Source organism: Pithys albifrons, chromosome 9 (assembly GCF_047495875.1).
Source record: "Pithys albifrons albifrons isolate INPA30051 chromosome 9, PitAlb_v1, whole genome shotgun sequence".
Lineage (NCBI taxonomy): Eukaryota > Metazoa > Chordata > Aves > Passeriformes > Thamnophilidae > Pithys > Pithys albifrons.
Window position 1 is genome coordinate 9,698,775 of NC_092466.1, and position 26,470 is coordinate 9,725,244.

Consider the following 26,470-nt stretch of genomic DNA (forward strand, 5'->3'; position numbering starts at 1 on the left):
CAGATGCAGGACCCACAACTTCAGATTAACAGCATCTTCCCAGTTTAGCTTATTCTACTTTGAAAGCAAATTACTCTGTGCTAGGCAGAGGCACTCTTATTCCCCAACAAAAGCATCCTCACACAGAGTAGCTCCAGAGCAACCCTGGGTGTAGATGAGGCATTGTTTCTCATTCCTTGCAGAATGGAGTGTCTTGCTGTGCCTTCCCTCCCCAAAAGCTGTAAAAAGTTGCTGGTACTGAAGAACTGCTTTGCTTCACCTCCTAGATTAGTGCTTCTCAGGGGTGGGTTACACAGCTCTTCACAGCCTCCCCAGCAAAATGAGATGCCACCATTAGCTGAAAAGTGTTTTAGTCTGAACTTTTCTCCACTGAAGGCAACTATTTTGCCTCTTGGAAGGGTTTGTAAAATATCCTTTAAGTCTACGTTCAAAAAAACAGAAGCAATCAGCATTGCTGAAGTATGGTCTCCTCTGCACATTTCGAAAGGCTTTGCATGAAGTTTCCACACTTGACAAAGGGGCATCTCATGAGGGTAACACACTCCAGCTGATTCCCCAAGGACAGCAAGTGCCAGAAAAACTCTGGCACTTACTTGTTGTGTGGGCTTGGGCAAACCACTTAACCTCTCCACATCTCAGCTTTTGTGCCCATAAATGAGGGTAATAATACTGAGCTTCGTCCTCCCCCAGGGACTGATAGGGAGCTTTGGGCTTGTACAGCACTTCGGAAACACAAAGTGCTACGTAAGTGTGAAATACCATTATCTAGAACTTCCACCACCACCTCCACATGCTGGTGCAGCCGATGCTGGTGAGAAGCGGCCCACAGGGAAATCTACGGACAAACCAAACGTACATGTTTACCCTAAGGTTTCACTGGAAGATATTTAAGCAGCAAAAGGGATACTTAAAAGTCCTATCCTCCCTCCTCACAGGAATGATTTCTAGTACAGCAAGGGCACCATAGGGGCAGAACTGTCCATTCATCCCTTCAGACAGGTACAGCTCTCTCCTGTTGACAGTACAGGGGACGGGATTGCTCCCTGCTTCAGTGACCGTATCTCAAATCTGTGGCAACTCTCAACTACAGCTCCAAACACCTAACCAGAACAGTATTCCTCTAGGCCCTCCACTGAACCACAACCACACATCTGTATCTCACCAGGCTGGGTCAACATGCACAGGAGAAGCACGGCAACAACAAGTATTCAAATCCTTACACACCCAGCACATGCTCGTTCCAGAAGGCAGGCAAACAACATCCAACTCTTACAAAAGGTGACTTAGCCCATTTCTTGCTTTGCTAGTTTCCCAAACTCCACAAGCAGGATTCAGGTCCTGTAAGGTGAAAGGGACATGAGAGCACACAGTGCCCAAGCTTCATGGGCTTGTCCAGGCACATCCTAGAGCAAGAGTGGAAGACAAAGCGAAGCAGATGACCTACTGATTATATTTCACCAAAACATGAATAACATAAGAGAAAGTTAAAGATGTTGTTCATCCTGGACTGTAGAGCTGCCTTGAACATGCCTTGAAGGGTTACAGACACCACACACAGCTATAAAGATCATTTTCTCCTCAGTGCTCCCGTATCTTCCCACCTACCAGTCCATCTAAACTAGAAAATTAACTATTTGCTTATTGGGATGTCTAGGAAAACTACTGTCTGAAAACTACTGTAGCAACTAAACAGACACATACATATGCTGTACAGCTGTACAGCAGACATCTTATGAACATGTTCTGCAATGGCACTAAAAATAGCAGTTTCACCTGGAACAGCAGTCAAGTCTCTCCAAGAGATGGAGAGGAGCAGGGAAGCAGAGATCTCTTGTAGGCTGTTATTATCAGTAATGAGTTTATTTTCAAATCAAAGTTGACTGTTATTCATGACTAGAAAGGTGTGTAAATTTCAAAAGAGTCCCAAGAAAATACTTTCAAAATACTGATTTATTCACTTCTGTGTTTGTAACACACAAAACCAGGGTAAGCTGAGTTAGATCAGCATGCCACTGTGCTCTGTAACAAATAAGAGAAATTCATTAACTGACAAATCTAACTGCTTTCTGTAACTACACCAGCAAATTAATTCAGTGGTAAGAATGCTTGCCAAGATGATGAATTTTATGCAAATACTGGAGAATCTTCAGGGAAAATCAACTTTTATTAATTAAAGAGTATCACTCTGCTCAACCCAGTGAACGGAAATGCATCACATGTTCCCCATCTCTGCTCAGGAGCCCCAACACCAGCCAGCTCAGGATTTGCTTGTGGATGATCTCCAAGGCAAAATGCTGATAGTACTGCATGAGTAACAAACAAAGTTTCATGAAAAATCACGATCTCTTCAGTGATCCTTAACTAGCAGAAAGAGCAATTTATTTTGCTGCACACAGGATTAATTATAAATTATTAAATCCAGCTCTTCACAGGATACTTACCCAGGGAAACAACTGCTCCAACATGTCAACTTTTGTTTTCTAGATCTCTGAAACCTTTATCAATTCAAAACACACAGAGCCAGATTTTCCACAAAAGATCTAGTGCGTGTTTTCAGTGTTCAGTATCTCTACTTCTGATGAAACTCTAAGAAGAGCAGCAACTTCTTCTCCCTGCTGTGGTCTTTGAAGACAGCCTGCTTCAAGTAGGACACTGCCATTATTTTTACCTCTTCCCTCTCTCCCATCTGTGTAACCACACAAGGAAGCATCTGGAGAGCAACAAGCTTACTTTCCACATCCTTATCACACAGGGGAGCTTACCTCCCGAGCAGGAATTTGGGGAGCAGCCTACCCACGAGCACAAGTTTTGCTGCATTACCACGTGCAGCAGTCATGGAGGAGGCAATTTCCTGCCCGGCAGGAAGGCGGCGGAGAGCCTGGGTTGCTCCCGGGCTCCTGCCTGCCTGCCTGCCAGCAGCAGGCAGGGGCTGGGGGCTGGGGAAGGAGAAACGTGAAAGCAGGAGAAAGTGCAGGGCTGTGAACATGCATCCAAACACAAAGCAGCCAAAGGATGAAGGGATACAAATTATTATTCCATAAATTAAGTTAAAGCAACCTCAGCGCATCCCAGACCTTTAATACCGGGCTGCTGCACACCAAGCGAGTTGGCTTCCAGCCTGCAAAATGTTTGAACTTCACTCAACTGAGGCAAGACCCACGTTTTATTAAAAGAGGTTTATCTTCCTGCAAATAAACCTCAACAGCTTTTGCACCCTGAAGAAGCAACTTTGGTTTGCATCTCACACTCCTCCCCCCTGCCCACAACAAAACATACATTCAAAACCTGATGAGTAAAGAATTACCAGTTACAGCTTTCTGGACTCTGCCCACGTCAGGCTGGTATGCAACAGGTTTCAATGTTTGTTTTTATAATAAATAAAGCAAAAATATGATGAGACAGCTAAGCTCCTCACCTCTCCTCTGCCTTCTTTGAAGAAGGCTTTTTATTTTGAGACCTAAGCAAAACTGTAAAGCGGTTAATAAAAATAAAGGGCATTCCCTATCTCACATTTCAGACTGTTCCAAATAATCTAGTCAGCCTTAAAATACCAAGCGTGCCTATCAGCCATTTATTGAAGAAATACTAATTACAAAAAAAAATGTAACACCACACACACACATTTTTTCCCTACTTCTTGAGTATCTACTGGTCTATCCCATATTTTCATTTTTCCTGATAAAGGGCAAAAAAATTAGGGGGGAAAAAAGCCCAAAACACATTTTTCCAAGCAAGGAGAAAAAACTAAACAAAATGAAAGAAGCATAAAGCCTAACTTGAACGGCAGACAAGTATGTGGAGAACAGTGTGACCTTCCCTTATCACCCACTGACATGTTTAATCATTTCCAAACAAAAAAATGTTCTTTTCCATCACTTCTTCATTCTGAGAGCACCTTCAGCTCCTGCACAGCCAGTAAATAGTTAAATCTCCCACTATCCCCTGCTGCCTGCGAAAAATCACTGAAACAATTGAGACATTGTCCAGTGAACAAGACTCCCAGGGACTGACATTTTTGTTTATGTCCCAGTTCTCAGCCTGTCAATTTTCACTCCCAACGTTAAAAGCCCGGCTTGCCCCAATACAGTCTGCCCTCGTCTGAAAAGGCTCCACTTCATTTATTTTATTAAAGCTATGGCGTGTTTATGATTCAGAGCTCTCCCCATCCGAGGACCTGTTGGTCCCATCCCCCTGCCTTCCTCCCTGCCCTGCGACAGCAACTTCCTAACTCTGAGGAGGCTTTGCAATGCCTTTTGCAGAGCCATTGCCCAGGAAAATAAATGCGCCTAGGCTAAACACGGAGGTTCACATTTTCCTGGAGTATAAAATATGTATTACTGTACTCCTTAAAATAGCCTTTCTTAATTAACCAGGGTAGGGTAGAGGTGAAGGGAGTTGGATACTAAGCCAGAGTAGCAGGAACTTAAAAAAGAAAATTAAATAAATTAAAAACCCAAGACAACCAAAAGAAAAAAACCCAAACCACACGCACCCACTCCTGCTACCCAGCAGCAAACTAGAAAATACATGCAATGGAGAGTAAAACAAACATCTTGGAGCAAAGCAGCGCTTTCTTGGCTGCTTCACAGCTGCATTTCCTGCCTGCGTTTTTATAATGACCAGAGCGCCAGGCCCAAAATACATCCCTCTCCTTCACCCCTGCCATTCTCTCCCCCCATTCCCAGCACTTTTTTTTTCCTTCGTTACGCTCTCAGTACTTTATCTCCATGAAAAGCACACACAGCGGTCACCAGCGTTTCCTGTTTGCCGAGTGTGCTTTAACTATATCACACCCTCCGCTGCTGCGCTGGAATGCACAGCATATGGCATTGTGAAAGGGTTTACTGTCGAATAATGGCAGCAATGCAGTCCTGCTGGTTTATATCAAACCCTGTCACTCTCTTCATGGAGGTCTCTCTCATGCTTTCTGAGAGGCGAGGTAAAACACACACACACATGCAGGACTTTGAGTCTTACATAGGACCTCAGCACAAGCCCGCCTGAATAAGGACCTGTAAACTCAGGGAAAGGAAGATTGTAACTTATGAACTGGTGACTTGCAGCCACCAGTCATTTCTTTTTGAAGCTTTGTCCCCATAATAACTGCAGCAATCTTAGAGTGGTAAACAAATGGGCTGTTAAATTTTTTTAGCTCCTCATTGCGATTCCTATGGGCATAGCCAGCACAGGCTGCAGGACGGCTACGTGCTGAGGCTGTCAGCCTGATGGAGTGTCTGAGCTCTATCCCAAAGTGCAGCTTCACCTTCCTTGCTTTCAAAACCCAGCACTGATATATTTGGTTATGAAAACATCCATGCGAAAGGCAAACACACACCCTCATCTTTCACTTTGGGTCAAAGTTTCAAAACAGCATTTTAATTTAATTGTTCTCAGGTTTTTTGGTGAGGCATTTTGTTTGTTTTGGGTTGTGGTTTTTTTTTTTATTTTAAAGCAGCTTTGAAAACTATTTGTAAATAATTAAATAAATAAAGTCCTGCTTCCAACTGCAGTCAGGTTTAGCTAAGACGCTCACAAAGGTTATACTTCAAAGTGCTTTTTGTGCAGATCTTGAAATGCCTTCCCATGCCCGGATGTACTCGGCCAGCAGACGCTGAAACGAGTAGCAGTACTTTTAAAGCCCATTGAAATGCATCCATCCACCCTCTCTTCATAAAAGGAAGCCTTACTTAACAGGCATTTATTATTGCTGAACTAGGGTTGAAAGTTCAGTGTCCTTATAGACCAAAATTATCAAGATTTCTGAGTTTGCAGCCCACATTTAAGTCCTAATGAGCTATTGTGCCCACTCACTGCTATTAACTCTTTGATGTCAGGAACTCATGATGCTCTTTTTAATGTCTCACAGATGTCCAAGGGAAAAAGTGCAAAGCTCACCTGTACTGAAGGACAGGTGAGCAACTGTTGGGATTTTTTTTGCCTTTAGTCCCCTCCAGCAAAATACGCAAAGACAACTACAGCATTAAATATGCATGTCAAAGACAGACTAGCCTATCAGTTTGGACTGTGAACTCAGACTCGGGGGAGCTGTACATCACTTCCAGCTTCGCCATGATCTGATATGCAGAACATGTTACCTTTCTGGGAAAGGGACATAAGCATACAGTGCCCATCACACCACACACATACAGCAACCCAAGTGCTGCTTTGCACTGCACAGCCCCATCTCCCCTGGATCTGCCTCAGGCCAAGCCAGGGACAACAATGTGCTTTTCTGACAGTAGCTTGCCATTAGGTCTTCCTAAATATAAGTAACAATAAAATTATAATGAAATTACCCTTAATTTGCACCAAGCACTTTGACCTGATCGTTATGCAATCACAAAATTGAAACGCTGTGTCTGTCCATAGGGACAAGTCACCATCACGCTTAAATTGCACTTGGGAAGGGTACCTGATTTTCCAGTCCAAGACTAAACTACCCAACCCCAACCACCAGCCAACAGGAGCAGTATGATGCTTTAATTCAAGAGTCACAAGCCCAGCTGGATGCCCAGGCAAGGGGCATCAGAGTTGGTCAGAAGAGAGCACAGCACCAGCTCTTTGGCCATTCTCCTCTCCCACCAGTGCTGGGGCTGATCCCTCACATTTTCTCACGGTTTACTCATTCCAGATTCCTCAGTGCAGCGATTGCCTGTTCAGGAATGGAGCTTAACAGTCCATCTAAGGTGTGAGTGGACGCTCCCTGGACATGCTCTGGGCAAGATGAGCAGGACAAGTTACTGCAGGGTGAGCCCCATCGAGGTCTTACAGCACCTCTGTAACTGTGTGACCACATGCCCAGCTCTGGACACCTTCAGTCCAAACAGCAGCTGCTACCTTCCATTTATCCCTCAGGCAGCAAACTGTGGAGCAACCAGCATGCCTGAGATTCACACCAGAGCCTATCCCAAAGTAACCTGCCCTGGCCATCAGAGCCTTTTAATGAGGAGCAGGTTATTTCATGTCCAGGAAACAACTTCCCTCCAAAGAGCTCAACATGCCTGAAAAGCACTGAGATGGGGAGTCAGTGTGCAGCAGCTATAGCTTTAGCAATTCAAACCTTTGCTTGCTTCATATTAACTAACCACACAGACATGCCCAACATGCAGTGGCAGAAGCTCTGCCGCCAGGGAAAAATGCACTGCAGACATTTGGGATTTTCTAATGATGCTTCCATGCAGCTGCTTGGCAGGAGAAGTGTTCACAGCCATAAGTGCACAGTAAGAAAGTCTGGAGGCTTTCAGGTCCCTTCACTCTGCCTTCCTCTGTAAAACATCATTTCCTTATTACAGGTCAGTCGTATCCCCACAACACTCAATGCTGACAATTGCAGAGCTCTGCAGGTACAGAATGGGGCAAACTTTTGTTGTCTTTCCTCTCCTAGACACTATCCTTCCAGCCAGGAGAGGAGACCATGGACAGATTTTGCCCATTTCCCAGTAGGAAGATGAGAAATGAGACCTAAACCCTTCTTCAGCTTGTCTCCTACTACTCCTCCTACAGCCCTGGGAAGAAGTATGTCAGCGTAAGGACAAGATTCAGAGCAGAGGAGTTCAGGACATGCTATTCCATCTCTTCCTCTTTCCCTTTTTGTTACTTGCTAACTGGGGGACAGGTAGAGGCCAGAACCACCTCACAGGAAGGGATTTTATTTCACACAAATGCTCATTTCCTGAGCCTCAACTCAGGAAAATATGACTACAGAAGAAGTTCTTGGAGCACAAACTTAAGCACTGATGGACATTGAGGTAGGTTTAATGATTTCTTGAATCAAGGCCTAAAAAGTAAAAAGGAAGAGGAAGCTAGTTTCCACAGTAATAGTAGTTAAGAAGTCTTTGAGTCATGCCAACAGAAGAAATGCATGTTAGAGAATCACTCGCCTCTCCTAGGAAACTAGCACAGACCCATCTCTTTCTGCAGACTCCAGGGACACCATCAGGTCCACAATCTGAACCAAGAAGGTAAAGAGATGGGGTTGCCAAAAAAAGGAAAACAAAAAACAAACAAACAAACAACCCCACTCAAATGTTTAGTTACTTCTTCATTCCATCAGGGAAGCTACTTAGAAAGCATCCTTCCTCTTGTATACACACAAACATATGTGTTCAAACCGGGCATGTCCCGGTCCTGCTACCTGCCTACCTCTCATTTTGTATATACCATTCCTAGACAGGCATCTGGGTGAATGGCTACTGCCTGCCAAGGCAAAGAACTGGTTCAGCTCGCCCAAATTTACTAATTCCAAGAGATGAGACATAACGTACATCGGACACAAGGATTCACAGATACACAGTGTCCCCATAACATCTAAATAACACTGTAAGTAACTTTCCTCTACAGTTTGATACATGTTAGCATTTTAGGTTTAGATTTCAAAAACTACTTCAGTTTCTTTTTTTTGTTTGCTCTCCTGTGGGGCTACAGGGCTTTTTGCTTGCTTCTAAAATCCAGATGTGGAAATCATCAGTTTCTCAAAACCAACTCAAGAAAGTTACTTAACATATGTTCTGGTCACACTAGTGAAAAGGAAGAGTGAGCAATTCTTTCCCATCTTGGAACAGTGCTGAATGATTTTACTCACAGGTATCTGTCAGGTACGAGCAAAGCTTCAAGGCAAGTTCTCCTGGAACGAGACCCTGCTGCCAGCCCACTGTGTATCCAAAATCAAAGGGTGTTCAATAATAATTTCTAGCTTCATTTTGTGAAAATAGGCACAGAACATCGCTTGGGGGGGAGATCAGGGGTGGGTTGTGGAACAAAGTCATCACTCCTTGTTATTTGTAACATTTCTAGCTCCCGAAAGACTTTCCAAAATGGGTCTGCTCCTTGCCCAACAGGTCTGCATAGGGCACAGGAGAAAACATCCTTCCTTGTCTTCATGCTGCGGCTTTTGTAAGGCAAGTCCAGTTTCTTCCAGAGGAGAGAGCAGAGATGTCTCTGCAGTCCAGAAAGTAAAGTATCCCATGAATAATCTAATCCCAAACCACATGAACTGGTGAGAAATGCAGTAATCATGGGTTTGAGCAACTTGACAAACAAATGGTCCTGAGCCCAGCAATGCCAGTTTCCTTCCTTTCTTTTAATGATAAATACATGCTGTTTACTTTACTACAGCACCTGGACACAGTACACAGACCTTGTTTAGACAGAAAATAGGCAGTTCCTCTTCAAGTGGGCTCATCTGCAGGGGAAAGTTTTTGTGCTCAAGTGTGAATTGAAAAATGCAGAACAACTATTTCGAATTATCTCTCCGTGTGGACACTGTTATTCAGCACTAAGAGTTTCTTTGTGAGATTTAGCTTAATCCGTTTCCAAAGCGGATTAAGCTAAAGCGCACAAAGGACCTCTTACTGCTGAATAAGAGTGGCCACATGGAGAGATAATGAGGAATAGTTATTCTGAGACAGCTACTTTTACTGCATATTTGGACTTTTACACTCTGCATCAACAAGACCAAAGCTGTACTGGAAAGGGAAGACTGTGATTGTAAAAATTTGGGAAAAAATAGTGTCAGGGCCACATCATACCCATGAAATCTTCTGCTCCACGCATGATGGCTGTTCCTGCTCCAGTCGGTGTGGGCTCTGGCTCCAGATGAGGCTGCATTATTCAACACCTACTTCTCTAAGCTCCAGATTGAATCCAGCCACAAACTTCAGCTGTAGACAGGGTGTGCAGGGAGGAGGACCTGCAGCGAGCAGCCCTGCCAAGTCTGCCACCCTCGGTACACATCATCTTTGATCTGACAGGCTCACCCATCTGGCTCCCCAGCATCCGGTGCTGCTGCGGCTCTTTGCTCGCTGCCAAGGCCGAGCTGTTGCTGCTGCAGTCCTTGAACCCATCCAGGGCTTTGGGGATGGACTGTCTGCATTCTCTCCATTCCTCTTGGCACATCCGCTCTTCTGTGGATCTGATTGCTCACCAATATTTAATTTTAGGCCCACACAAGTCCCTAGAAGTTCCTTTAACGTCTATGCTCCAGCATAACATAACTGCCATGTGATTGAATCAAAAATACAGCTTGCACTCCTTCCCAGGTGGGTTTCTACCTTGAAATGGTGCTCTTTGCATTACTGTATCCAAGACTAACTAGTCAAAAAGGGACAGAATTTAGGGATAATATTTATGTCACATTCAGGACATAGGGGGTATTTTATAAACAAAAGATACAACGGGTAATTCTGCAGTAGATGCACTTCTAACTACAATGAAGGCAGCATAGTTACATCTTTCTTAAAGATCTCTGATGACCAAGAATTTGTCTTGCTTCCCCTTTACTCAGAAAGTTTCAATATTCAGATATATCACAGAGACATACAGATATATATGTTTTGGTACGCTATGACAAACCAAAATGCCAAATCTCAGGGCTGCAACTCAGGTGCAAGACAGCACAACCACTTCAGGAAATCAAAACTGATGCTGGTTCATTGCAGTATCCTGGGCTATAAACCTGCTGCTTCAAGAGGACCTGCTGAGCTTCCACAGTAACGTCAGAAAAGCCTGGGCCTGCCTGGGAGCCCTGCAGCCATCACAAGGCATCCCACTCCAGCCCGTGAGCCAGAGCCTTTGCCAGCACCAAGGACCAGATTCTCCCGAAGTCCAATCAGGTGATTCACAAGAAATAGATGCTTAACAGATTGCACTGAGCATATCATAACACCCCTACTGAGCTGCCTTCTCCTGGAGCAATGCCTAGGGTTGCTAACTCCTACAATTTTACAGCCTTGCTGTTTTTCAAGGTGTGGTACCCTTGAAGTCAAGTGCTTAGGGAAAGAACCTCAGCCTCCACTTAGAGCACACAGCAAGCTCCTGAACTGCTGTAGAGAAAAGTTTGAGTATGAGCAGAATATACCCTGCAGGCTCAGGAAACAGAACAAATGAAGAGAATATAAAATGTATTATTTAAGAACAGAAAACAAACAAAAACAACACACAACACCCACCCCCCTCAAATCCTCATGATCTTTTGAGGCCTGACTCATGATCCTAGAACAATTGGGGCTGGCAGTACAATACATTTTACAGCATTTATTCACAGCTGAAATATCCCAGCATCCAAATACTTCAGAGTTCTTGGAGCTACTCACAGATCTCCTGACTACAACCAAGCATAACAATTCATCCCAGCTGCCAATCCAGTCCCAAGGTGTCTTCTGAAGGTGCTTCAGTGCTGACTGATGTTTGCAGAAGCATTAAATTCCTGCTCACTTCACAGTTAAGAGGTACAAGCCTGCACATTTTCCCAGTCTCAGAGCAAAGGAGTTGAGAGGACGGACATTGTGTCATAAGCACAAGGGCAAACCCCTGAAGTCTGAACTATTTTGCAAACATACCAAACTACCAAGTGAATTACTTTAAAGGAGCCCACATTTCTTCTGTGTTCTACTCAAACCAAGCACTAGGCTTCCATTTGTATTTAATGGGCACCAAATATAATGGGTGTGTGTTATAAGAATCCATCCAAAATAATTTTATTGGGCTGCTGGTAGGTGAATTCTATACTTAGCCCTAAACAGTCTGGTTTGTACACAGACTTCTTTAAACACAACCCTTTCCAACAAAAAAAAAAAAAGAAAAAAGAAATTAGTGGTGAAAGATTTAGCCACAAAACTCTCAGCAAGTTTAATTTGTTCTGTGGCTTAATTCCATGCAGCTCCAAAAATTCTGGACGTTTGCACACTTTTGGGCATGTATTAATGAAACATTTTGTTTACTTTACAAGTGCCAGAGTAATTAGCCAAATAAAGTATAGAGCATTTAAAAAGGAGAGTCACTAAAGGAGCTTTCCAGTCAAGTCTGCCTGGGTATTTCTGCAGAGTGAGTCTCAGGGATCTGTGTACGGCTCCATGTACCAAGGTGTGACCTACCATCCATCAGGGACTGACTGGGTACCAACACAGCTCAGACACACAGCCCTCTCCTCCTTCCCACACATGTATCCCTCTTAATACCAGGCACTGACATGAATGATGCCCACCCAAGCCCTTTCACCCACACTACCACCATGTTCCTTATCACCCTGCAGATCCCTAGGGAGGGAAAAGGATGTTCTATCATGGGCATACATGGCCTGGAATACAAGAACATCTCAAAAGGTTACTGCAGAGGAAGAACAGTGTTCCCTACAGCAGAATACTAAAGACAAAAAAGGCAGGAGCTTTAAAAGTCCTCTTGGGGCCTGGGAGTGGAAGTTGAAAGATTACACTTGCAAGTGGCTCCATACATACAGGACCACACACACATCTTGATGCACCTCCCTTCTGGCCTGTGGTCACTTCTGCCACACTGTAGGTGCATTTTAAAATCTAGATAAGATAAAACTCCTAGTTGTAGATATTTGCGGTGTTTTTTTAGAAGTGCACAAGTACAAACTATATAAGATAAAGAAATTAGGGACCACGCAGGGCAGACTGTGCAGCTTCAACTCCAGTTGCTGGGGGAAAAAAATTCTGATCTCTCCAAACCACCCAGCAGTCCATGAGTATCAAAACAGCTGAGAACACTCAGTACATTTCAGATGGTTTTGCCTTCAGTTTCGCTTGTTGTATGTTTTGAAAACACATTTTTATTTTCTTAAGGAGAAAAAAAAGAAAAAATTATTAAAAAATTAGATAACACTACTGCACAGTGATTCTTTGTTCTTGGGGATTCAGCCTAGAACATGACTGAGTTCATTACATACTAGAAAACCCAGGCCAAAAAGTACTGGAAGTCCTCTCCCCAAAGGAGAGTAACATTTACTTCAAAATGCAGGAATTTTTTAAACCTTTAACTGTTTTATAAGAAATTTATCCTACCAAGTCACCATCATTTTGGGTTCTGAATACTTTTGTCTGGTACAAAGGAAGGTAAAAGCAAGTCTTTGTACAGCCTGCAGGAGGCAGGATCCCAGGACTAGTCAATCACCCACATTCTTGCCCAAAACAGGTTATGGCTGAGTCAGAGTATTTACTTTGCAAAGAACAAGGAAAAGCAGCACTGGTTTTCTCCTTAAGGTTATAGGAATGCACACAGATAAAAAAGCCTTTAAAGGGGCGTGATTGCTGCAGCAAGCAGATTTCAGAGATGCTTGTGCAGACATACCATGCTCATATTCCCTTGTCTGTCCACACTGCAACAGAAAAGGTTCACAGGAGAATCCTACTCTCAGGGCACCCATCTCTCATCACCACACACGTGGATCTGACCAGGTGCACACTCAACATGGAATTTCATGATAACTAGGACCCTACCCGCCCTGAGAAGACACCCCACTGGGGTGCACTTTACACCCAAAACTTCCTACTAAAACTGTTTTACAAAGTCTTAATACCTTCAATGAAATCAAAGGTCAGAAAAAAGGAGGGAAAATAACCATAAAACCACTTTAAAAACATCCCAGCCTCATAACAGTACTATCTACAGGCTGCATTCAAAATTTTGACCTAGCAAGCTTAATAGTGTACTATTAAAACAATTTTCCCCCCTGTTTTCTTTCACCTTTGGACACAGATAAGCAGCATGACTGTGCAAGAGCAAGATGCAAATAAATGCATTGGTCTTAAATGGAGCCTCATGCTGTACCTTCCTCAAGACATATTGAACGTAATTTCAGTTTAATATTCTGTTTCTCATTATGGGCCTTGGAGACTCTCTCAAGCACCATGAAAACACAGTATTAACCCAGCCCTTTGCACTGGGGGCAGCAATCCAGCCAAATTATTCATGCTGGTCTTTTGCTTCAATTGTTGTAGCCTTAACTTAATGTTCTTAAACAAATCTGAAAGTAGGAAGGCTGACAAACAGTACAGATTTTACTAAGGATGTTATGGATGGTCATGTTATACAGCCTTGAGTCATTAAGCCTAACTCCTAAGGGGAGTTTCATCAGAGCAGGGTGTAATGGCTGTAGCCCTGACATGGAGCTTGTGGTTGTCACAGCCAAGTGCTGAGAAGCAAGAGCGTTAAAAAGGGGGAAAATAAGGGAAGAGGTAGGGAAAAAAAAAAGAAAAAAAAAGAGAGAGGGGGGCGAGAGGGGGGCGAGAGGGGGGCGAGAGGGGGGCGAGAGGGGGGCGAGAGGGGGGCGAGAGGGGGGCGAGAGGGGGGCGAGAGGGGGGCGAGAGGGGGGCGAGAGGGGGGCGAGAGGGGGGCGAGAGGGGGGCGAGAGGGGGGCGAGAATAAAAACGAAAGGGGAAAAAAAAAAAAGCCTCCACACTCTTTTTTCCTCTCTGTGTAATCCAGCTATAAAAATTAGCATCAAATTCTGATTTCAGATATAGGGGAAAGATAAGAAGTGTTTTGCAGGTGTTAGCATTTTCCTACAGATCTTCAGGGTAGTCCAACTGATTTAAAGATGAAAAACTTGCACAGGTACACTTGATGGATAAGCAAGACACAGCAATGAGGGCAGCAAACCAGTTTGTATCCCTACATATTATACTTGCACAGAACATCAGCATGCCCATGAAATATCCCTCATTATTCCATGAAAAGATTAATTGCTTTTTCACAAATGCAGAAATAGGTGTAGTGCCTCATGCAAGAGCAGTCAGGTTCCAGGTGCTGTGGGCAGGCACAGCAGCAGCAGTGGGGACACCAGAGATGCCTGACACATCCCAGGCCAACTGGCATCTGCAGCCACTTCATCTCCCCCGAATGCCATTACCCACTCTAACTTTATTTACCAAAAAATAAGACCATTTTCACTCCACAAAATTAATGTGGCCTGGGGTGGATGCCAAGAAAAAGGGTGGAAAAAGCTGCCCTTTATTTATGTATTTTAACAGAACAAGGCAAAACAGTTTGCTGCTAGAAATAAACATTAAACCTTGCAGAACCTCCCTCCCCACCAAAACCCCACTGCTCTCCCCCCAGCTCCCTCCTCTGCCTCCAACATTGTAAGTAGCACAAAAGATCACATTACAAATGCCAGCTGTGGCTCTTTCGAAGGTGGCCTCCATCTCAGAGGTAGTATATGTTCCTCATGGCCTAAGTGGTTGCTATGGTAAATATGCTTTTTATTGAATAGCAGAGTGAAACAGCTTTTAAAGAGACCCATAAGAACCCCATAAATGATCAAAATACAAAGCAGATCAGCCTCAGTCTCCCTGGGGAAGCAGGTTTTGCTTCATTTCCCAAAATGATGGCAATTTTTGAACCCTTTTTTGTGTATTTTTGTTGACCACTTGTCTTCACCTTGCCCACCCCTCGATGGAGTGCTGGAGAGGGCCAGGGGAGCCATGACCACAATCAACCCCTCTGTGCAGGATAAGCTGCTTCTGTTTTTAAAAGTAAGTGCCTGCTCTCCTTGAGCAGCAAGAGGCTTCAGGACAGTGGATGCTCAGCACCAGGAAGTCAGGTGATCCCAACTAAACTCAGCCTGCCACCCCAGGCTGCAACCAGCCAGGAGACTCCTCCTGCTCCCTCTCCATCACCTTCAATGAGCCTGAAGCCACCACAATAGCCTCAGAGCCCAGGAATGTTACCATCCCATGTCATTCCTTTAGCACAGCAGTTTAAAAAAACAACTCTCATTCATTTCTCATTAAGAATAAGATTATACGGTTTTGATGACTATAGATTTCTGAATAAACACAACTTTTCTCTGATCTCTTCCTCCAGTGACAGCCCAGGGAAGGAAAAGGAAAATCATTCTGAAAGAGTGAAGCATTCAGTACTAGATATCAACTGGGCAAATAGCAGTCCTGTTCCAATTGCTCTCTGATGGATTGAGGGATAGTTTAGACGCTGTGAATCCTACAAGACTTTTTTCTTTTATAACACTCATAATAAAGGGCTGACAATTCTCAATTTAAAGGGACAATAATGAAAAAAGAAGCTCCTCAAAATTGTTTGGTATGATTCAAGATTTCTAATGAAACCAGTATGTGCCTTGGATGATCTACCAGATATGTCAGCTTTAGACTGTAAAGTAAAAGATAAAGAACAAGCAATGTTTTTTTCCCTGGGATTCTCCTTATCACTCAGTGGTTACAAAATAGTAGAAAAAGATTCATGTAAAGCTTGATGTTGAATTACTTCAGAAGAAATATTCTAACCCACTACATGACAACTTCTCCAGAGGTAAATTTCCCAGATGAACAGTCAGAGCTAGGATGGTCCTTAACAAGAGACAGCATTGACACTGCCTATGGGTGAGGATGGGCCATTGCATATCACCTCTCTTGCATATCACCATATACACAAACAATTTCCTTCTGTGGCTGCTATTTTAGAAAGTAAAATAAAACCCCCTCTCATGCAAATTTGTACCAAGCATTACAAACTCAACATTGTTTTTACAATAGAAGCACAAGAAAAATTCATCAAGAATAGAGAATTTGTTAGAACTTAATAAATAAAGCTATTTAAAAAAGTGATACTCATTGTAAAAAGAGTTTTATATTTTGCAGGTAGGAGTCAACATTCGATAACACTTTTTATACTAAATGAGAAGTCATTACAACACAAAGATACATGTGCTTTGTTGAGCCTTCACCCAGGTAAAATCCTGACAAACTCTCACAAACCTTCATTCAAGATTTTGCAATAAGAAAAGACTTCTTTTAGTTACAGGCTTGGTTTTGATTTTTGTAACGCTTTCTAGACTGTCTCTATGGTCTCTTCAGTTTCAATATTGTCAGATGTGTAAACCAGCCTCACTGGACTTCACTGCCACAAAGTAATTCTGGGGTGTGTACATTTAGAGTATTTTTGACTCCCTGCTCTCCTGCAAGGCACACGGATGATAATTTCATAAACAGAGCAGTGGTAAAAAATTTCTTTCTTCCTTTTACCATGGGTTTGTTAGGGATTTTGTCTATTTTGAGGTATTTCTCCTTTAGTTTATGTAAAAGAAAACTGATGACAACCAATGCCATTAATGTCAAATGCCTTTTTTAGTTGTTTAAAAAAAAACACAAAGGAAGAACATCTTTCTGTGTTTACTTACAACAATGTGTGCTGGAGATGGAGACCTAGCATCCTTGAGGGCTTGTCTACTCTGAAGGCTCCCTGCCTGAACATCAAGCAGTGGCCATTTCATCTGCAGATACTGGATGGAGGAAACAAAAATGGGGAAAGAAAAATGAGTTCAGAAAAGAAAGGCAAAAAAAATAACAAATCTTAGGTAACATGGATAAAAAGTATAAATTAAAACTTATGCAGGGAACTGAAACAAAAATTAAGACAACTTTACATGTTTATGAAGACAAAATCTATGCAGAACTAACAATTCATATCACTACATTACAGTTTAGGAATAAGAAAAAAAACAGCAAAGACATTATTACATTGATTTTACTAATCATAACAAATCTGTAAGAACAAAACCCACACAGAAACAAAATAGCATAACCATGGAGTGGATGGGACAAAGGAGAGGAAGGTGGATATCAGTCTCAGAAGGGGGAAAACACATATCATTGGTAAAGAATATGATCTCATTTTTGAATGGGCCGTCAGCCTTCTTTGAACAAATGCATCATGTCAACTGCTCCTGCTTCCCAGTGCTGTATGAGCCCCAAAGGTAGAGGTCTATCCCACAGTGACTCAGCACTGCTGGGTCTTAGCACCTATTTTCTCTACTTTTCACTGTTTCTAGAAGTCATCGTGGACCATTTTCTTCTTGCTTATCTTCTGTCAGACAGCCCTTAAGGGACTTGCACAGTGTAAGTTACTCAATTACAAGGCCAAACTTAGTAAGCTGTCCCATTGCTGATGTCCAAGATAAGAGCACAGCCTGGTGCCAGCTGGAATGGCCAAGAGCTCAGGGACAGCCACAACTTCTTTATGTCACTGTCATCAGGACATAGACTGAATACACATAGATGGCAAGTCTGCAGTATAAGGGGGTATTGATCCAAAAGCAAGAAAAGCTTAGCTACTCTTCAAGAAGGAGCAGACTGTTCCCACAGATTTAACCAACACCAAGTACTGTCTAAAACTTCTGATCTCAGGCACATCCTCTCGCTGTATCTCACTGGAGGAGCCATGGCACCTCAGCTGGACCTCACAGCAGAGCTCAAGGCTTCCACTACACATGTGAAGTCTCAAGCTGGTAGCCAGAAGTTCTTGACTCCAAACAAGGGAACAAGAGGAAGCCCACAAGGAAACTAGTTAGCCCAAACAGACTTGTGTGCCATATGTCTAAATATAACTTCAGCCCCAGCTTTTCTCTGCACGGTGCTGCACCATCCCAGTTAGGCATACAGGTTAATACATGACCTCTAAAAGCCCTGTATCACATTGGAAGAAATGTGTACAGTCACATACCTTCAGTCCCCTCCCAGAACCAAGAAAAGCAGCTGTAAGCATCGATCAGGCCACTGCAGAAGCTCCTATTTAGTACTAGACTCTGGCTGACCTGACAGATCTATTCCTAGAAAATATCTAGTTATGTTTACCCATTCCTTTTTTTTTTGTAAGAGTAATCTTGAAGAACCACCACACACAAACTGCCACCCCAGACAAAAACGGAAGCTGTATCTTAATCTCCATGAAGGAAGGAAGGAGATCTGGTTCCATGCTTTCAGCACATCACTATCGCATTTGCTCACGTATGCAAAACATTTGCTCATATGCAAGGCCTGTTTGCTGCAAGACTCTGGGCACGGAGGTGCCCAAAAAGCAGGAATCAGTGGGAGGATGTATTACCAATTCCCATCGCTTGGAGGGCCTGAGTTTTCTGAGCTACTGGAATGCAAATAAACAAACCCATACTCTGGATTCGTGCCCCATACAAGTTCCTCAAGTTCCAAGAAGTCTTGTTTTTATTCATCTTCACATTTGGGATTTGTGCAATGTGGACCAGAATGTTTCAGCACTTCTTAAAAACAAGAAATAAAACCCAAACAAACCAGAACTAGTCTACCCATAAGCAACATTTCTAACTCTTACAACTCAATTGTAAGTCTCCAGATATTTGATCACTTGCATCAAATCCCTGCTCTTCAATATATGTGACCACAACATAAATTTTAAAGTTGAGATGATGTAAAAGCAACTTTCTAACCCTTTGTGGTTTAAAAAAAGTGCATAAAAATGCAACTCAAGTGTGCAGGAAATGGACCCAAAACCTAAGCCAACTGAAAGCTTTTTAACTTGAGGGGAAATGTGATACATTTCAGATTTACAGATGGCGCTCTGAAGTAAGTCAACTGCTGCATTTTCATAAGTCCACCAGTTTTCTTGGACAGCAATTGAAACACCATGATACAGGAGAGCTGCACTGATTTGCAGAAAGGGTCCTGATGGGTCCCAGTTACTACCTGGCTTTCTCAGATTTTCCAGCCAACCAGTGAAGAATTCTTCCCTTCTTCAAAGGAAAACGTCCTGAGAGGATGTGTGCTCCATGGTACATGACTGCTTCAAAGTCCATAACTACTATGAAGAGTGAGAAGCTACAGCTGAAGCCCCTACAAGAACCTGACAGCTCAAACAGTGGCATTTCAGGAAATGGATAAGCCATTACTCACCAAAATAAACCAACCAACTTTATTTTTCCACAACCATTCCATGGCCACAAGCAACCCTGGAATATCCTTACAACCATGACAATCCACAAGGAGCTCAGGTTAGCAGCTGCCCTCAAACACAGTCCCCGAAACACATGGGCTTCTCTGAGACTGCCCCAAGGGCAGACAGAGGCATTGACAAGCAGCAGGGGCAAGCTCACATCAGACCTCATCCAGTTAGTAATTATTGCAGGGATTACAAAGCCTTCAGGACTGTCAGTTCTGCTGGCTTTTACTAGCAATAAACTCCGTTAGAAGAAACAGAGCAAGAAGCTATGGCTGCTCCCACTCCACCTTCATCCCACAAGAGCCTGTACTCTCAGCACATACTTTCAGCTCCCACAGCAGGCTGACCCAAGGGCAAGATGAACGTTTCAGAAAATCCTACTGTTACACTTTCATTTTCTCCTTTTAAATCCTTAGTCTGGACTCTCAGTAAAATCCTTCTCTTACCCACCCCTGCCAAACAGGATCCAAGAAGTCTTACAGTGCAAAGGCTAAAGCACAAACAGTTTCTCCTCTTGGACAGGCACATGAAGTCCAGCAGGGATTGGTCCAAACCCAGAAGGTTCAGTTTTGCACACAAGCACAGACCTGGACAGCTTCCATTTCCACCAGTGGATAAAACACCAGTGGGAGACAAAATAAAATCAAATAACCAGACCCAAGAGAATGCAGTAACACACAGGGAGTCGATAAAGAAACTTCCATGAGCTCTACCAAGTGGCCACGATCCAGAGAAGCATCCCAGACCCGCCAAAGGCGAAATGTTCCGTCTGTCAGATAAACAGAGGGGGCCAGAGCCCACAGCCAATGCCTGTGACAAGCTAAGGAACCCACAGCTTCAATGGTAGGACATTTGCAAAAGAAAAAACAGTCCTATTTGCTGGCTTCAAAATGCCAGTCCAGTTGATAAAGTATGAAATATTAGCATTGTTTAAGGTGACGAGTCTGACTCAAGGCCTCCTCATCCAAGAATTGTCATGCCTGTAACACAATATTGATGTGGTGGCTTATAATTCTTACTTTACATAAAAGCTTCATTGTGTGCCAAATTCAATCTCCACAGGCTACCTGAGCCACAGATTTTTACAAGTCTACATTTCAGCGCTGAGAGTCTACAATACACATAATTTTCAATTATGTTAGGGCAGAACAGGATCACTGCCTATATAACATTACTGGTTGGAGGAAATGAGACTCAGCCCTACTGCCGAGAGAGCTAACTGGATCCAGATGGCAGGCTGAGCACGGCAGCCGTCCGAGGGAGCGACGTCGCAGCAGCCACCCCCTCCACAACTCTCTCTTTCACAGTGGAGGGAGATGCCAAGCCATTGCTGGGGCTGGGAGCTGTGACAGGAGGATGCTTGGGCAGGGGGGGAGTTGGGAAGCATGAGGGAAGAGGGGGGAGAGACGTGATTGCTTTCACAGGTTTACTACTGCTGCCCTATGCTACAATATTCTTATTAAAATGGAGAAAAATTAAGTCCTGTTACAGCGGAGAGGTAAATCCTTTCCTTCCTCAAGCAACTAAATAGCAGGAAATCCTTTTCTCTTGGCCCTAAATGCATATTTGAGCCAGACGGTTCCTCTGATTTGCAAGGAGTCCACAAAAATCCAAAGCTGACTTTCCCAGCCTTCTGACACTGTTTTTAAATTCCTGCACCAGGGGAGAAGGGTAGGAGGGAGGAAAGTTCCCACCATCCGGCTCTTGCAAATGCTGGACACCAGCTCAGTCTCCTCTCCTGCTTCTTGTGTCTCAGTGTGGAAATTAGGACTTGCCTGTACAAACACTGAACTTTTCAACAAATTAACTCTAACAAATCTGTGCAAATTATTTCAGAGCCAAACTGTTGAAATGGGCTCTGCTGGCCTGCTTTTAACATTTTTTCAAAATAATGTCATCCTGGAGCAAGTATTTTATTCCCTGTTTAACAATATGATCTGATGGGGATCATTAGTATGTGTGTGTTTTTTTAAAAAAAGTTTTATGGCAAGTCTCAGAGAGCTTAAGCAAAATAATTGTTAAGCTCCAGGCCTCCACACAAGAATTGAAACAAGTATGGGGCAAGCATACTTGAGAGAAACCAAAGCTTTTAAAAAGGCTGTTAAATTGTCAGCACAAGGGAAAAGGCAAATTATTTGAATGGTCCAGATTTTTTTCTGTAAAAGGGAACTTAAAACCCAAAAACCTCCCTATCCTCCATTCCTACAAACATCACATCACATCCACACCTCCCATCTACAGCTAGAGGGTCTCACAAAGCACAGACCCACTGGGAGCAGTTCTGCTCATCTGTCCCCCCAAATACCACCCAAAGCAGCTGCCTTCCTCAGCACTGGCTACATAAACACACACTTCTCCCCAAATTTTACAGCAGAGTTGGTCAAAAGCTGCTGAACTTCATATCCAGGACTAGAGGAATTTGGTGGAAACTCTCACTCGGGGCCAGTAGCTGCCTTGCTTGCTTGGGCAGGGCTGTCAGCAGTGAGGCCATGATGGAAAGGATGGCACTGAGCTCACAGGTGTTTCCTGCACCAGTGTCCAACCTGGACCTGCCCCCTTGTCACGCTATTGTTTTCACTGCTAGAAAGCCCTAGAAGGGATGTCCTACAGCATATAAATACATAACGCAACAAGAAAAAAAAAACGTATTTTCAAACAGTGGGAAAGCCACACAACACTTTCCAGGTCAGGTTTCCTGCAGCTGGTGCTTATTAGCTCCCAGGAACTGAAACAACCAGGAGCAGAACTCCTGGAGTCAGCTTGATGCCACGGATCTCCAATATCTGCTCTAACCATGAGACCACACCTCCACCTTCAGAGTCTGTGCTTTCTTTCTGGATGCCAAATAGAAATAATCCCAAACCTAGTTTTTCTGTGAGTCTCTCCCTTGACCAGGATTGAAGAATCGCATAGAAGTACACATCTGGAAGTCAACTTGAAGCTTGGGAGTTTTTCGGATATTTAGTTAGCAGCTGTTCTGGGAGGGAGCATCTGGACAAATTTTAACCAGAGATAATCCAGCAGAAACACAGGAGAGCCCAATGCTGAGGGAAGGGCTGATATTTATGGGGAAGATGACAGGAACACAGATAGAGCTTAACAAGACCATAATTGCTCTCTGTGAACAAGAAAAATAGTTACAAGAGGATACTCATGTTGGTACCTACAAAGAAAGGTCTGCAACTTACTAGTGTTCCCACTTAAATTAGAAAGCAAAGCCTCTGAAGATTTAAATGTAAACCTTCAGCTTCTGTTCCATTGCTTAATTTAACTCAACCTCTTATTTTTGGTCTTCAGTTATCACCTTGTTTGTAGAGGTGTACCATATGAGAGCAAAATCTCAGGGATTCATTTTAAATAGCTGAAGGAGATTGCTGAAGGAACTTTAAAAGGGCCTCCTATTTCTTGCAGATCTGCAATGTCTGGAATTTTTTCTGTGAGAAGTAATAGACACCACCCACGATGTTCAGTCCTTCTACAGAATATGTAATGCACCACGACGAGGCACAGGGGAGCTGCTCAAAATGAAAGCAGCGAGGCTGATTTCAAGGAGACCGATCCTTTTCACACAGATTTCCCCACAGCACTCAAGAAATTAAAGCATGGAATTGTAAAACATCAAGTATTTATCACATATCTCTGCTCTATTTTTTTTTACTGACATCACCCTCTAAAACTACTGCAACACTGCAAAAATAAATTATTAAATAAAATACACAAATACGAAAAAAGTGGCACAAAACCCAGGAACTGATGTACCTGCACAGGCACATGCACATAGGGCACTAAGTTCTCTTCAAAATTTAAAATGTCATTTAATCACCAGCACTGGCATCAGTGTAGTGCCTTGAATTTCCCCATTATTGATAATTCAAGTGACCTTGTCTCCTTCCTTTCCAGTAAGACACAAGAGTCCCTGACATAAGGAATATGTTGCCCATTTCAGTACTTTGCCTGTGCCTTTGTCACATTGCTAGGGCAGAAAAAAGGAGATGCCAAGCCTTGCATAGGATGCAAGTTTCACAAATGTGTTAGTGATTAAACAGTTCAAGATTATCTCCAAGGAGGGATGCCTGAAAGCACAAACCCTGGGACCTGGAACCGCGTCACTGAAGGCACAGAGCAACTTAAGGCAATGGGTAAAACAGATGTCCGTTTTGGGGTGGAATAAGGCGCAAAGAAATAGTTTGAGCCCCACTGGCAGCTCATCAACTGCAGTTTGCTCCTGGGTGAGCAGTCAGACCCACTGGAGATGAGGGAGTAGGGGAACATCCCAGAAGCACCAGATCCATTGCTTTCTTCAGACCTAATCACCGGGCTCGGTGCCCTCACAACACTCACAGCCCCTCTCCCACACCCCAGATGAGATGCAATAAAACAGCTACATCCCATCAGCACTGCCACACATCACCTCTGCTTACATGGGTTTTCTGTACACAGTGATAAGGGTGCAGAGGAGGCTGCTGGGGAAGGGAGTTACAGAAAATAATCAGAAACTTCCTTAAAATTATTGCCTATGAAAGTTCAAGCAAATTCAGATAATTATTTGCTCATTCTTAACATGGATCAAAAACATTCCTGCCATTAGTTCTACTGAAATACTGAAGTAAAACAGTGTTTTGCTTCTAATGAAGGCAAGGTTGGTGGCTACAGTTAAGGTTCTAGGATACTGACACCAAGCATAAAGAAGCAAAGCAAAGGTTAATCACTACTGCAGGAATTCAAAATAATTTTTTTTAGCTTTATAAGAGGAAGAATGTTCATGTGACATAGAAGTACAGCATTACTTTCTGCAGTTCACATGGTATCTCTGCAAAGTAACTGCAGGCAGTATTTCTCAATCCTGGGTGGAACTTGGGAAAGCACCATTACTTTTTTCACATTTAATCTGAAAGACCCCACAAAGTCCTCTCTGCACAATTCAGTAGGCTGGCTGAGGACTATTTGGATGCCTACAAAGTGCTGTTCCAAAAGACACCCACAAATAAAAGCATAATTTCAGTCAAGGAACAAGAACAAGCATTTTATCTACTTACTTTAAGCCAGGAAAAAATTCAACTTCATCTTCAAGCTACTTTGTTCAGACTTTCTCTGCAAACTGTTTTGTTGCACTCAAGCATAGAGTTTACATTAGTTAAGGAATAGGGACACTCATGAAATCTCAAGAAAGTCTTGTTTAAGCTCAACAAAGTTAAACCAGCCTTCAAGACTCACCAAACAATTTGATGTATAGACACACATTTAATTTCTCATCCTGGCAATCTCCCAGAGAGTGAAAGAACAATTGGTAACCAGTGTTTGCATGAAGTCCAAGAATGCATTTTATGGTCTATAAAATATAATTCCTTTCCTCCCCATTAAATCAAGACAGTAAAGATATCTGACAGCATGTCAGAGGGAGATCACAGCACTGAACTACCTCCACAGTAACAGAAGAGCTGCTCCAGGGGAACCTTGCCTCCCTTAAAATTTTCCAACTCTGGTAAAAGCACAGCTCCATTTCTAAAGAAGGGGCTGTAACTTTAAGTTTTGAAAATATATTTTTAAAGTAAATCCATACCAAAACTAACAAAAACAAAATAAACAAGTAAAATCCAAATAAATACATAACTAAACAAATAAATACATAACTCAAAATAACAGTGCTTAGTGGTCCTCCAACCTGGTTCTGCTTTATTACTGCAGAACATGTCTGCCCTGTCCTGCTCCCCTCTCACTGCACCACGTGGATCTGTAGCACAGGACTGCACAGTGGTGTCAAGAATAAAAGAGGCCCTCCAAATCCTTCCCCATCTTTCCCTCACTTCCCGCTGCTTGGAGTTTGGAACAGGAGTTACATGTTTCCTAATTATGGGATGCATCAACCAGACTCCTCCAGTACCCTGGTGGTGATGCCCATCAGGAAATCCAACTCTACATGACCAGATTGTTAAATGACTGCTGAATTGGTACCATTTTCCACTGCATGCATGTGCACGAAGGAAAAAAAAAAAACAGACATAAACAGGCCTATCTTTGTGCAAGTCTGTCCTGGATCAGTCATAGAACCACAGAATGGTTTGTGTTGGAAGGGATCTTGAAGATTATCTAGTTTCTTTCCCCTTCTGTTGGCAGGAACACCTTCCACTAGTCCAGGTTGCTCCAAGACTCATCCAGCTTGGTGTGGAACACTTCCAGGCATGGGACATTCTCAGCTCCTCCGGGCTACCTGTGCAATGTCCTCACCACCTCACAAAGAAAGAATTTCTTCGTAACATCTCTTGCAGTCAAAAAAGGGTTGTTTTATGAAGTGCTCAGCACCTCCAGTGATCAAAGGCCAGCAGATGCGTGACAGGGATGAGACAGGAGAAGGATGCTCAGTGAGGCGCATCCCCTTCCAGAGGTACCACTCAGACTTCCCTGATTTGGGGGGATGGGGGGATTGGAGGTGGTCTTCACTCTTTGATCCAAATTCTCCTCTCAGGTCTTGTGAGCCTGTGAGCAGGTGGTACAGGTGGGTGGGATCCCTGGGTAAAGATGCTACAGCAGAATTTAGCAGTTTGCTCTTACTGGCCTAACAGGGTTTCACTGAGAGAGTCATGTTTTCTCCCACACTTGGGTAAGTGAAACTCATGACTCTCATCACTACCACAAAAATTCCTGTCGATGTAGCAATTCTGGGTGAACTGCCGGGAGCCACTCTATAGTAAACCCAGAAAACTTCATACCAAATTTCCTGTCGCCTCCCTTGTGGTTTCCATGTGTGATTGGGCCTTCAATGAAACAAGAGGTAACTGCAGAATAAATGGCTCCAAGGGTTTCAAACCCTCATGAAAACCAAGAACTTGCAAAATTCTCTTTCCCTAGGGGTGGTAAGTTTTGTCTTTTTTTTTTTTTAAAGTTAACTCAAAAATGTAACCTTAAGGCAACTTCAGGAAAAAGTCCTGGAGATAAAACTGGAGCCAGTAATATTCTGACCTCCTAGGAG

At 43.3% G+C, this 26,470-nt stretch overlaps 1 protein-coding gene across 17 annotated transcripts in view; it reads right to left on the reverse strand.

Moving 5' to 3' along the window:
- The window catches only part of TCF7L2 (transcription factor 7 like 2), a 175,520-nt gene that overhangs the window by 95,185 nt on the left and 53,865 nt on the right, over positions 1-26,470 (reverse strand). For all 17 annotated transcript variants that reach the window (XM_071563080.1, XM_071563077.1, XM_071563078.1 and 14 more), the window contains exon 4: positions 16,934-17,035. In XM_071563080.1, the coding sequence (XP_071419181.1) occupies positions 16,934-17,035 (102 nt within the window). The remainder of the gene's footprint in view (positions 1-16,933; positions 17,036-26,470) is intronic.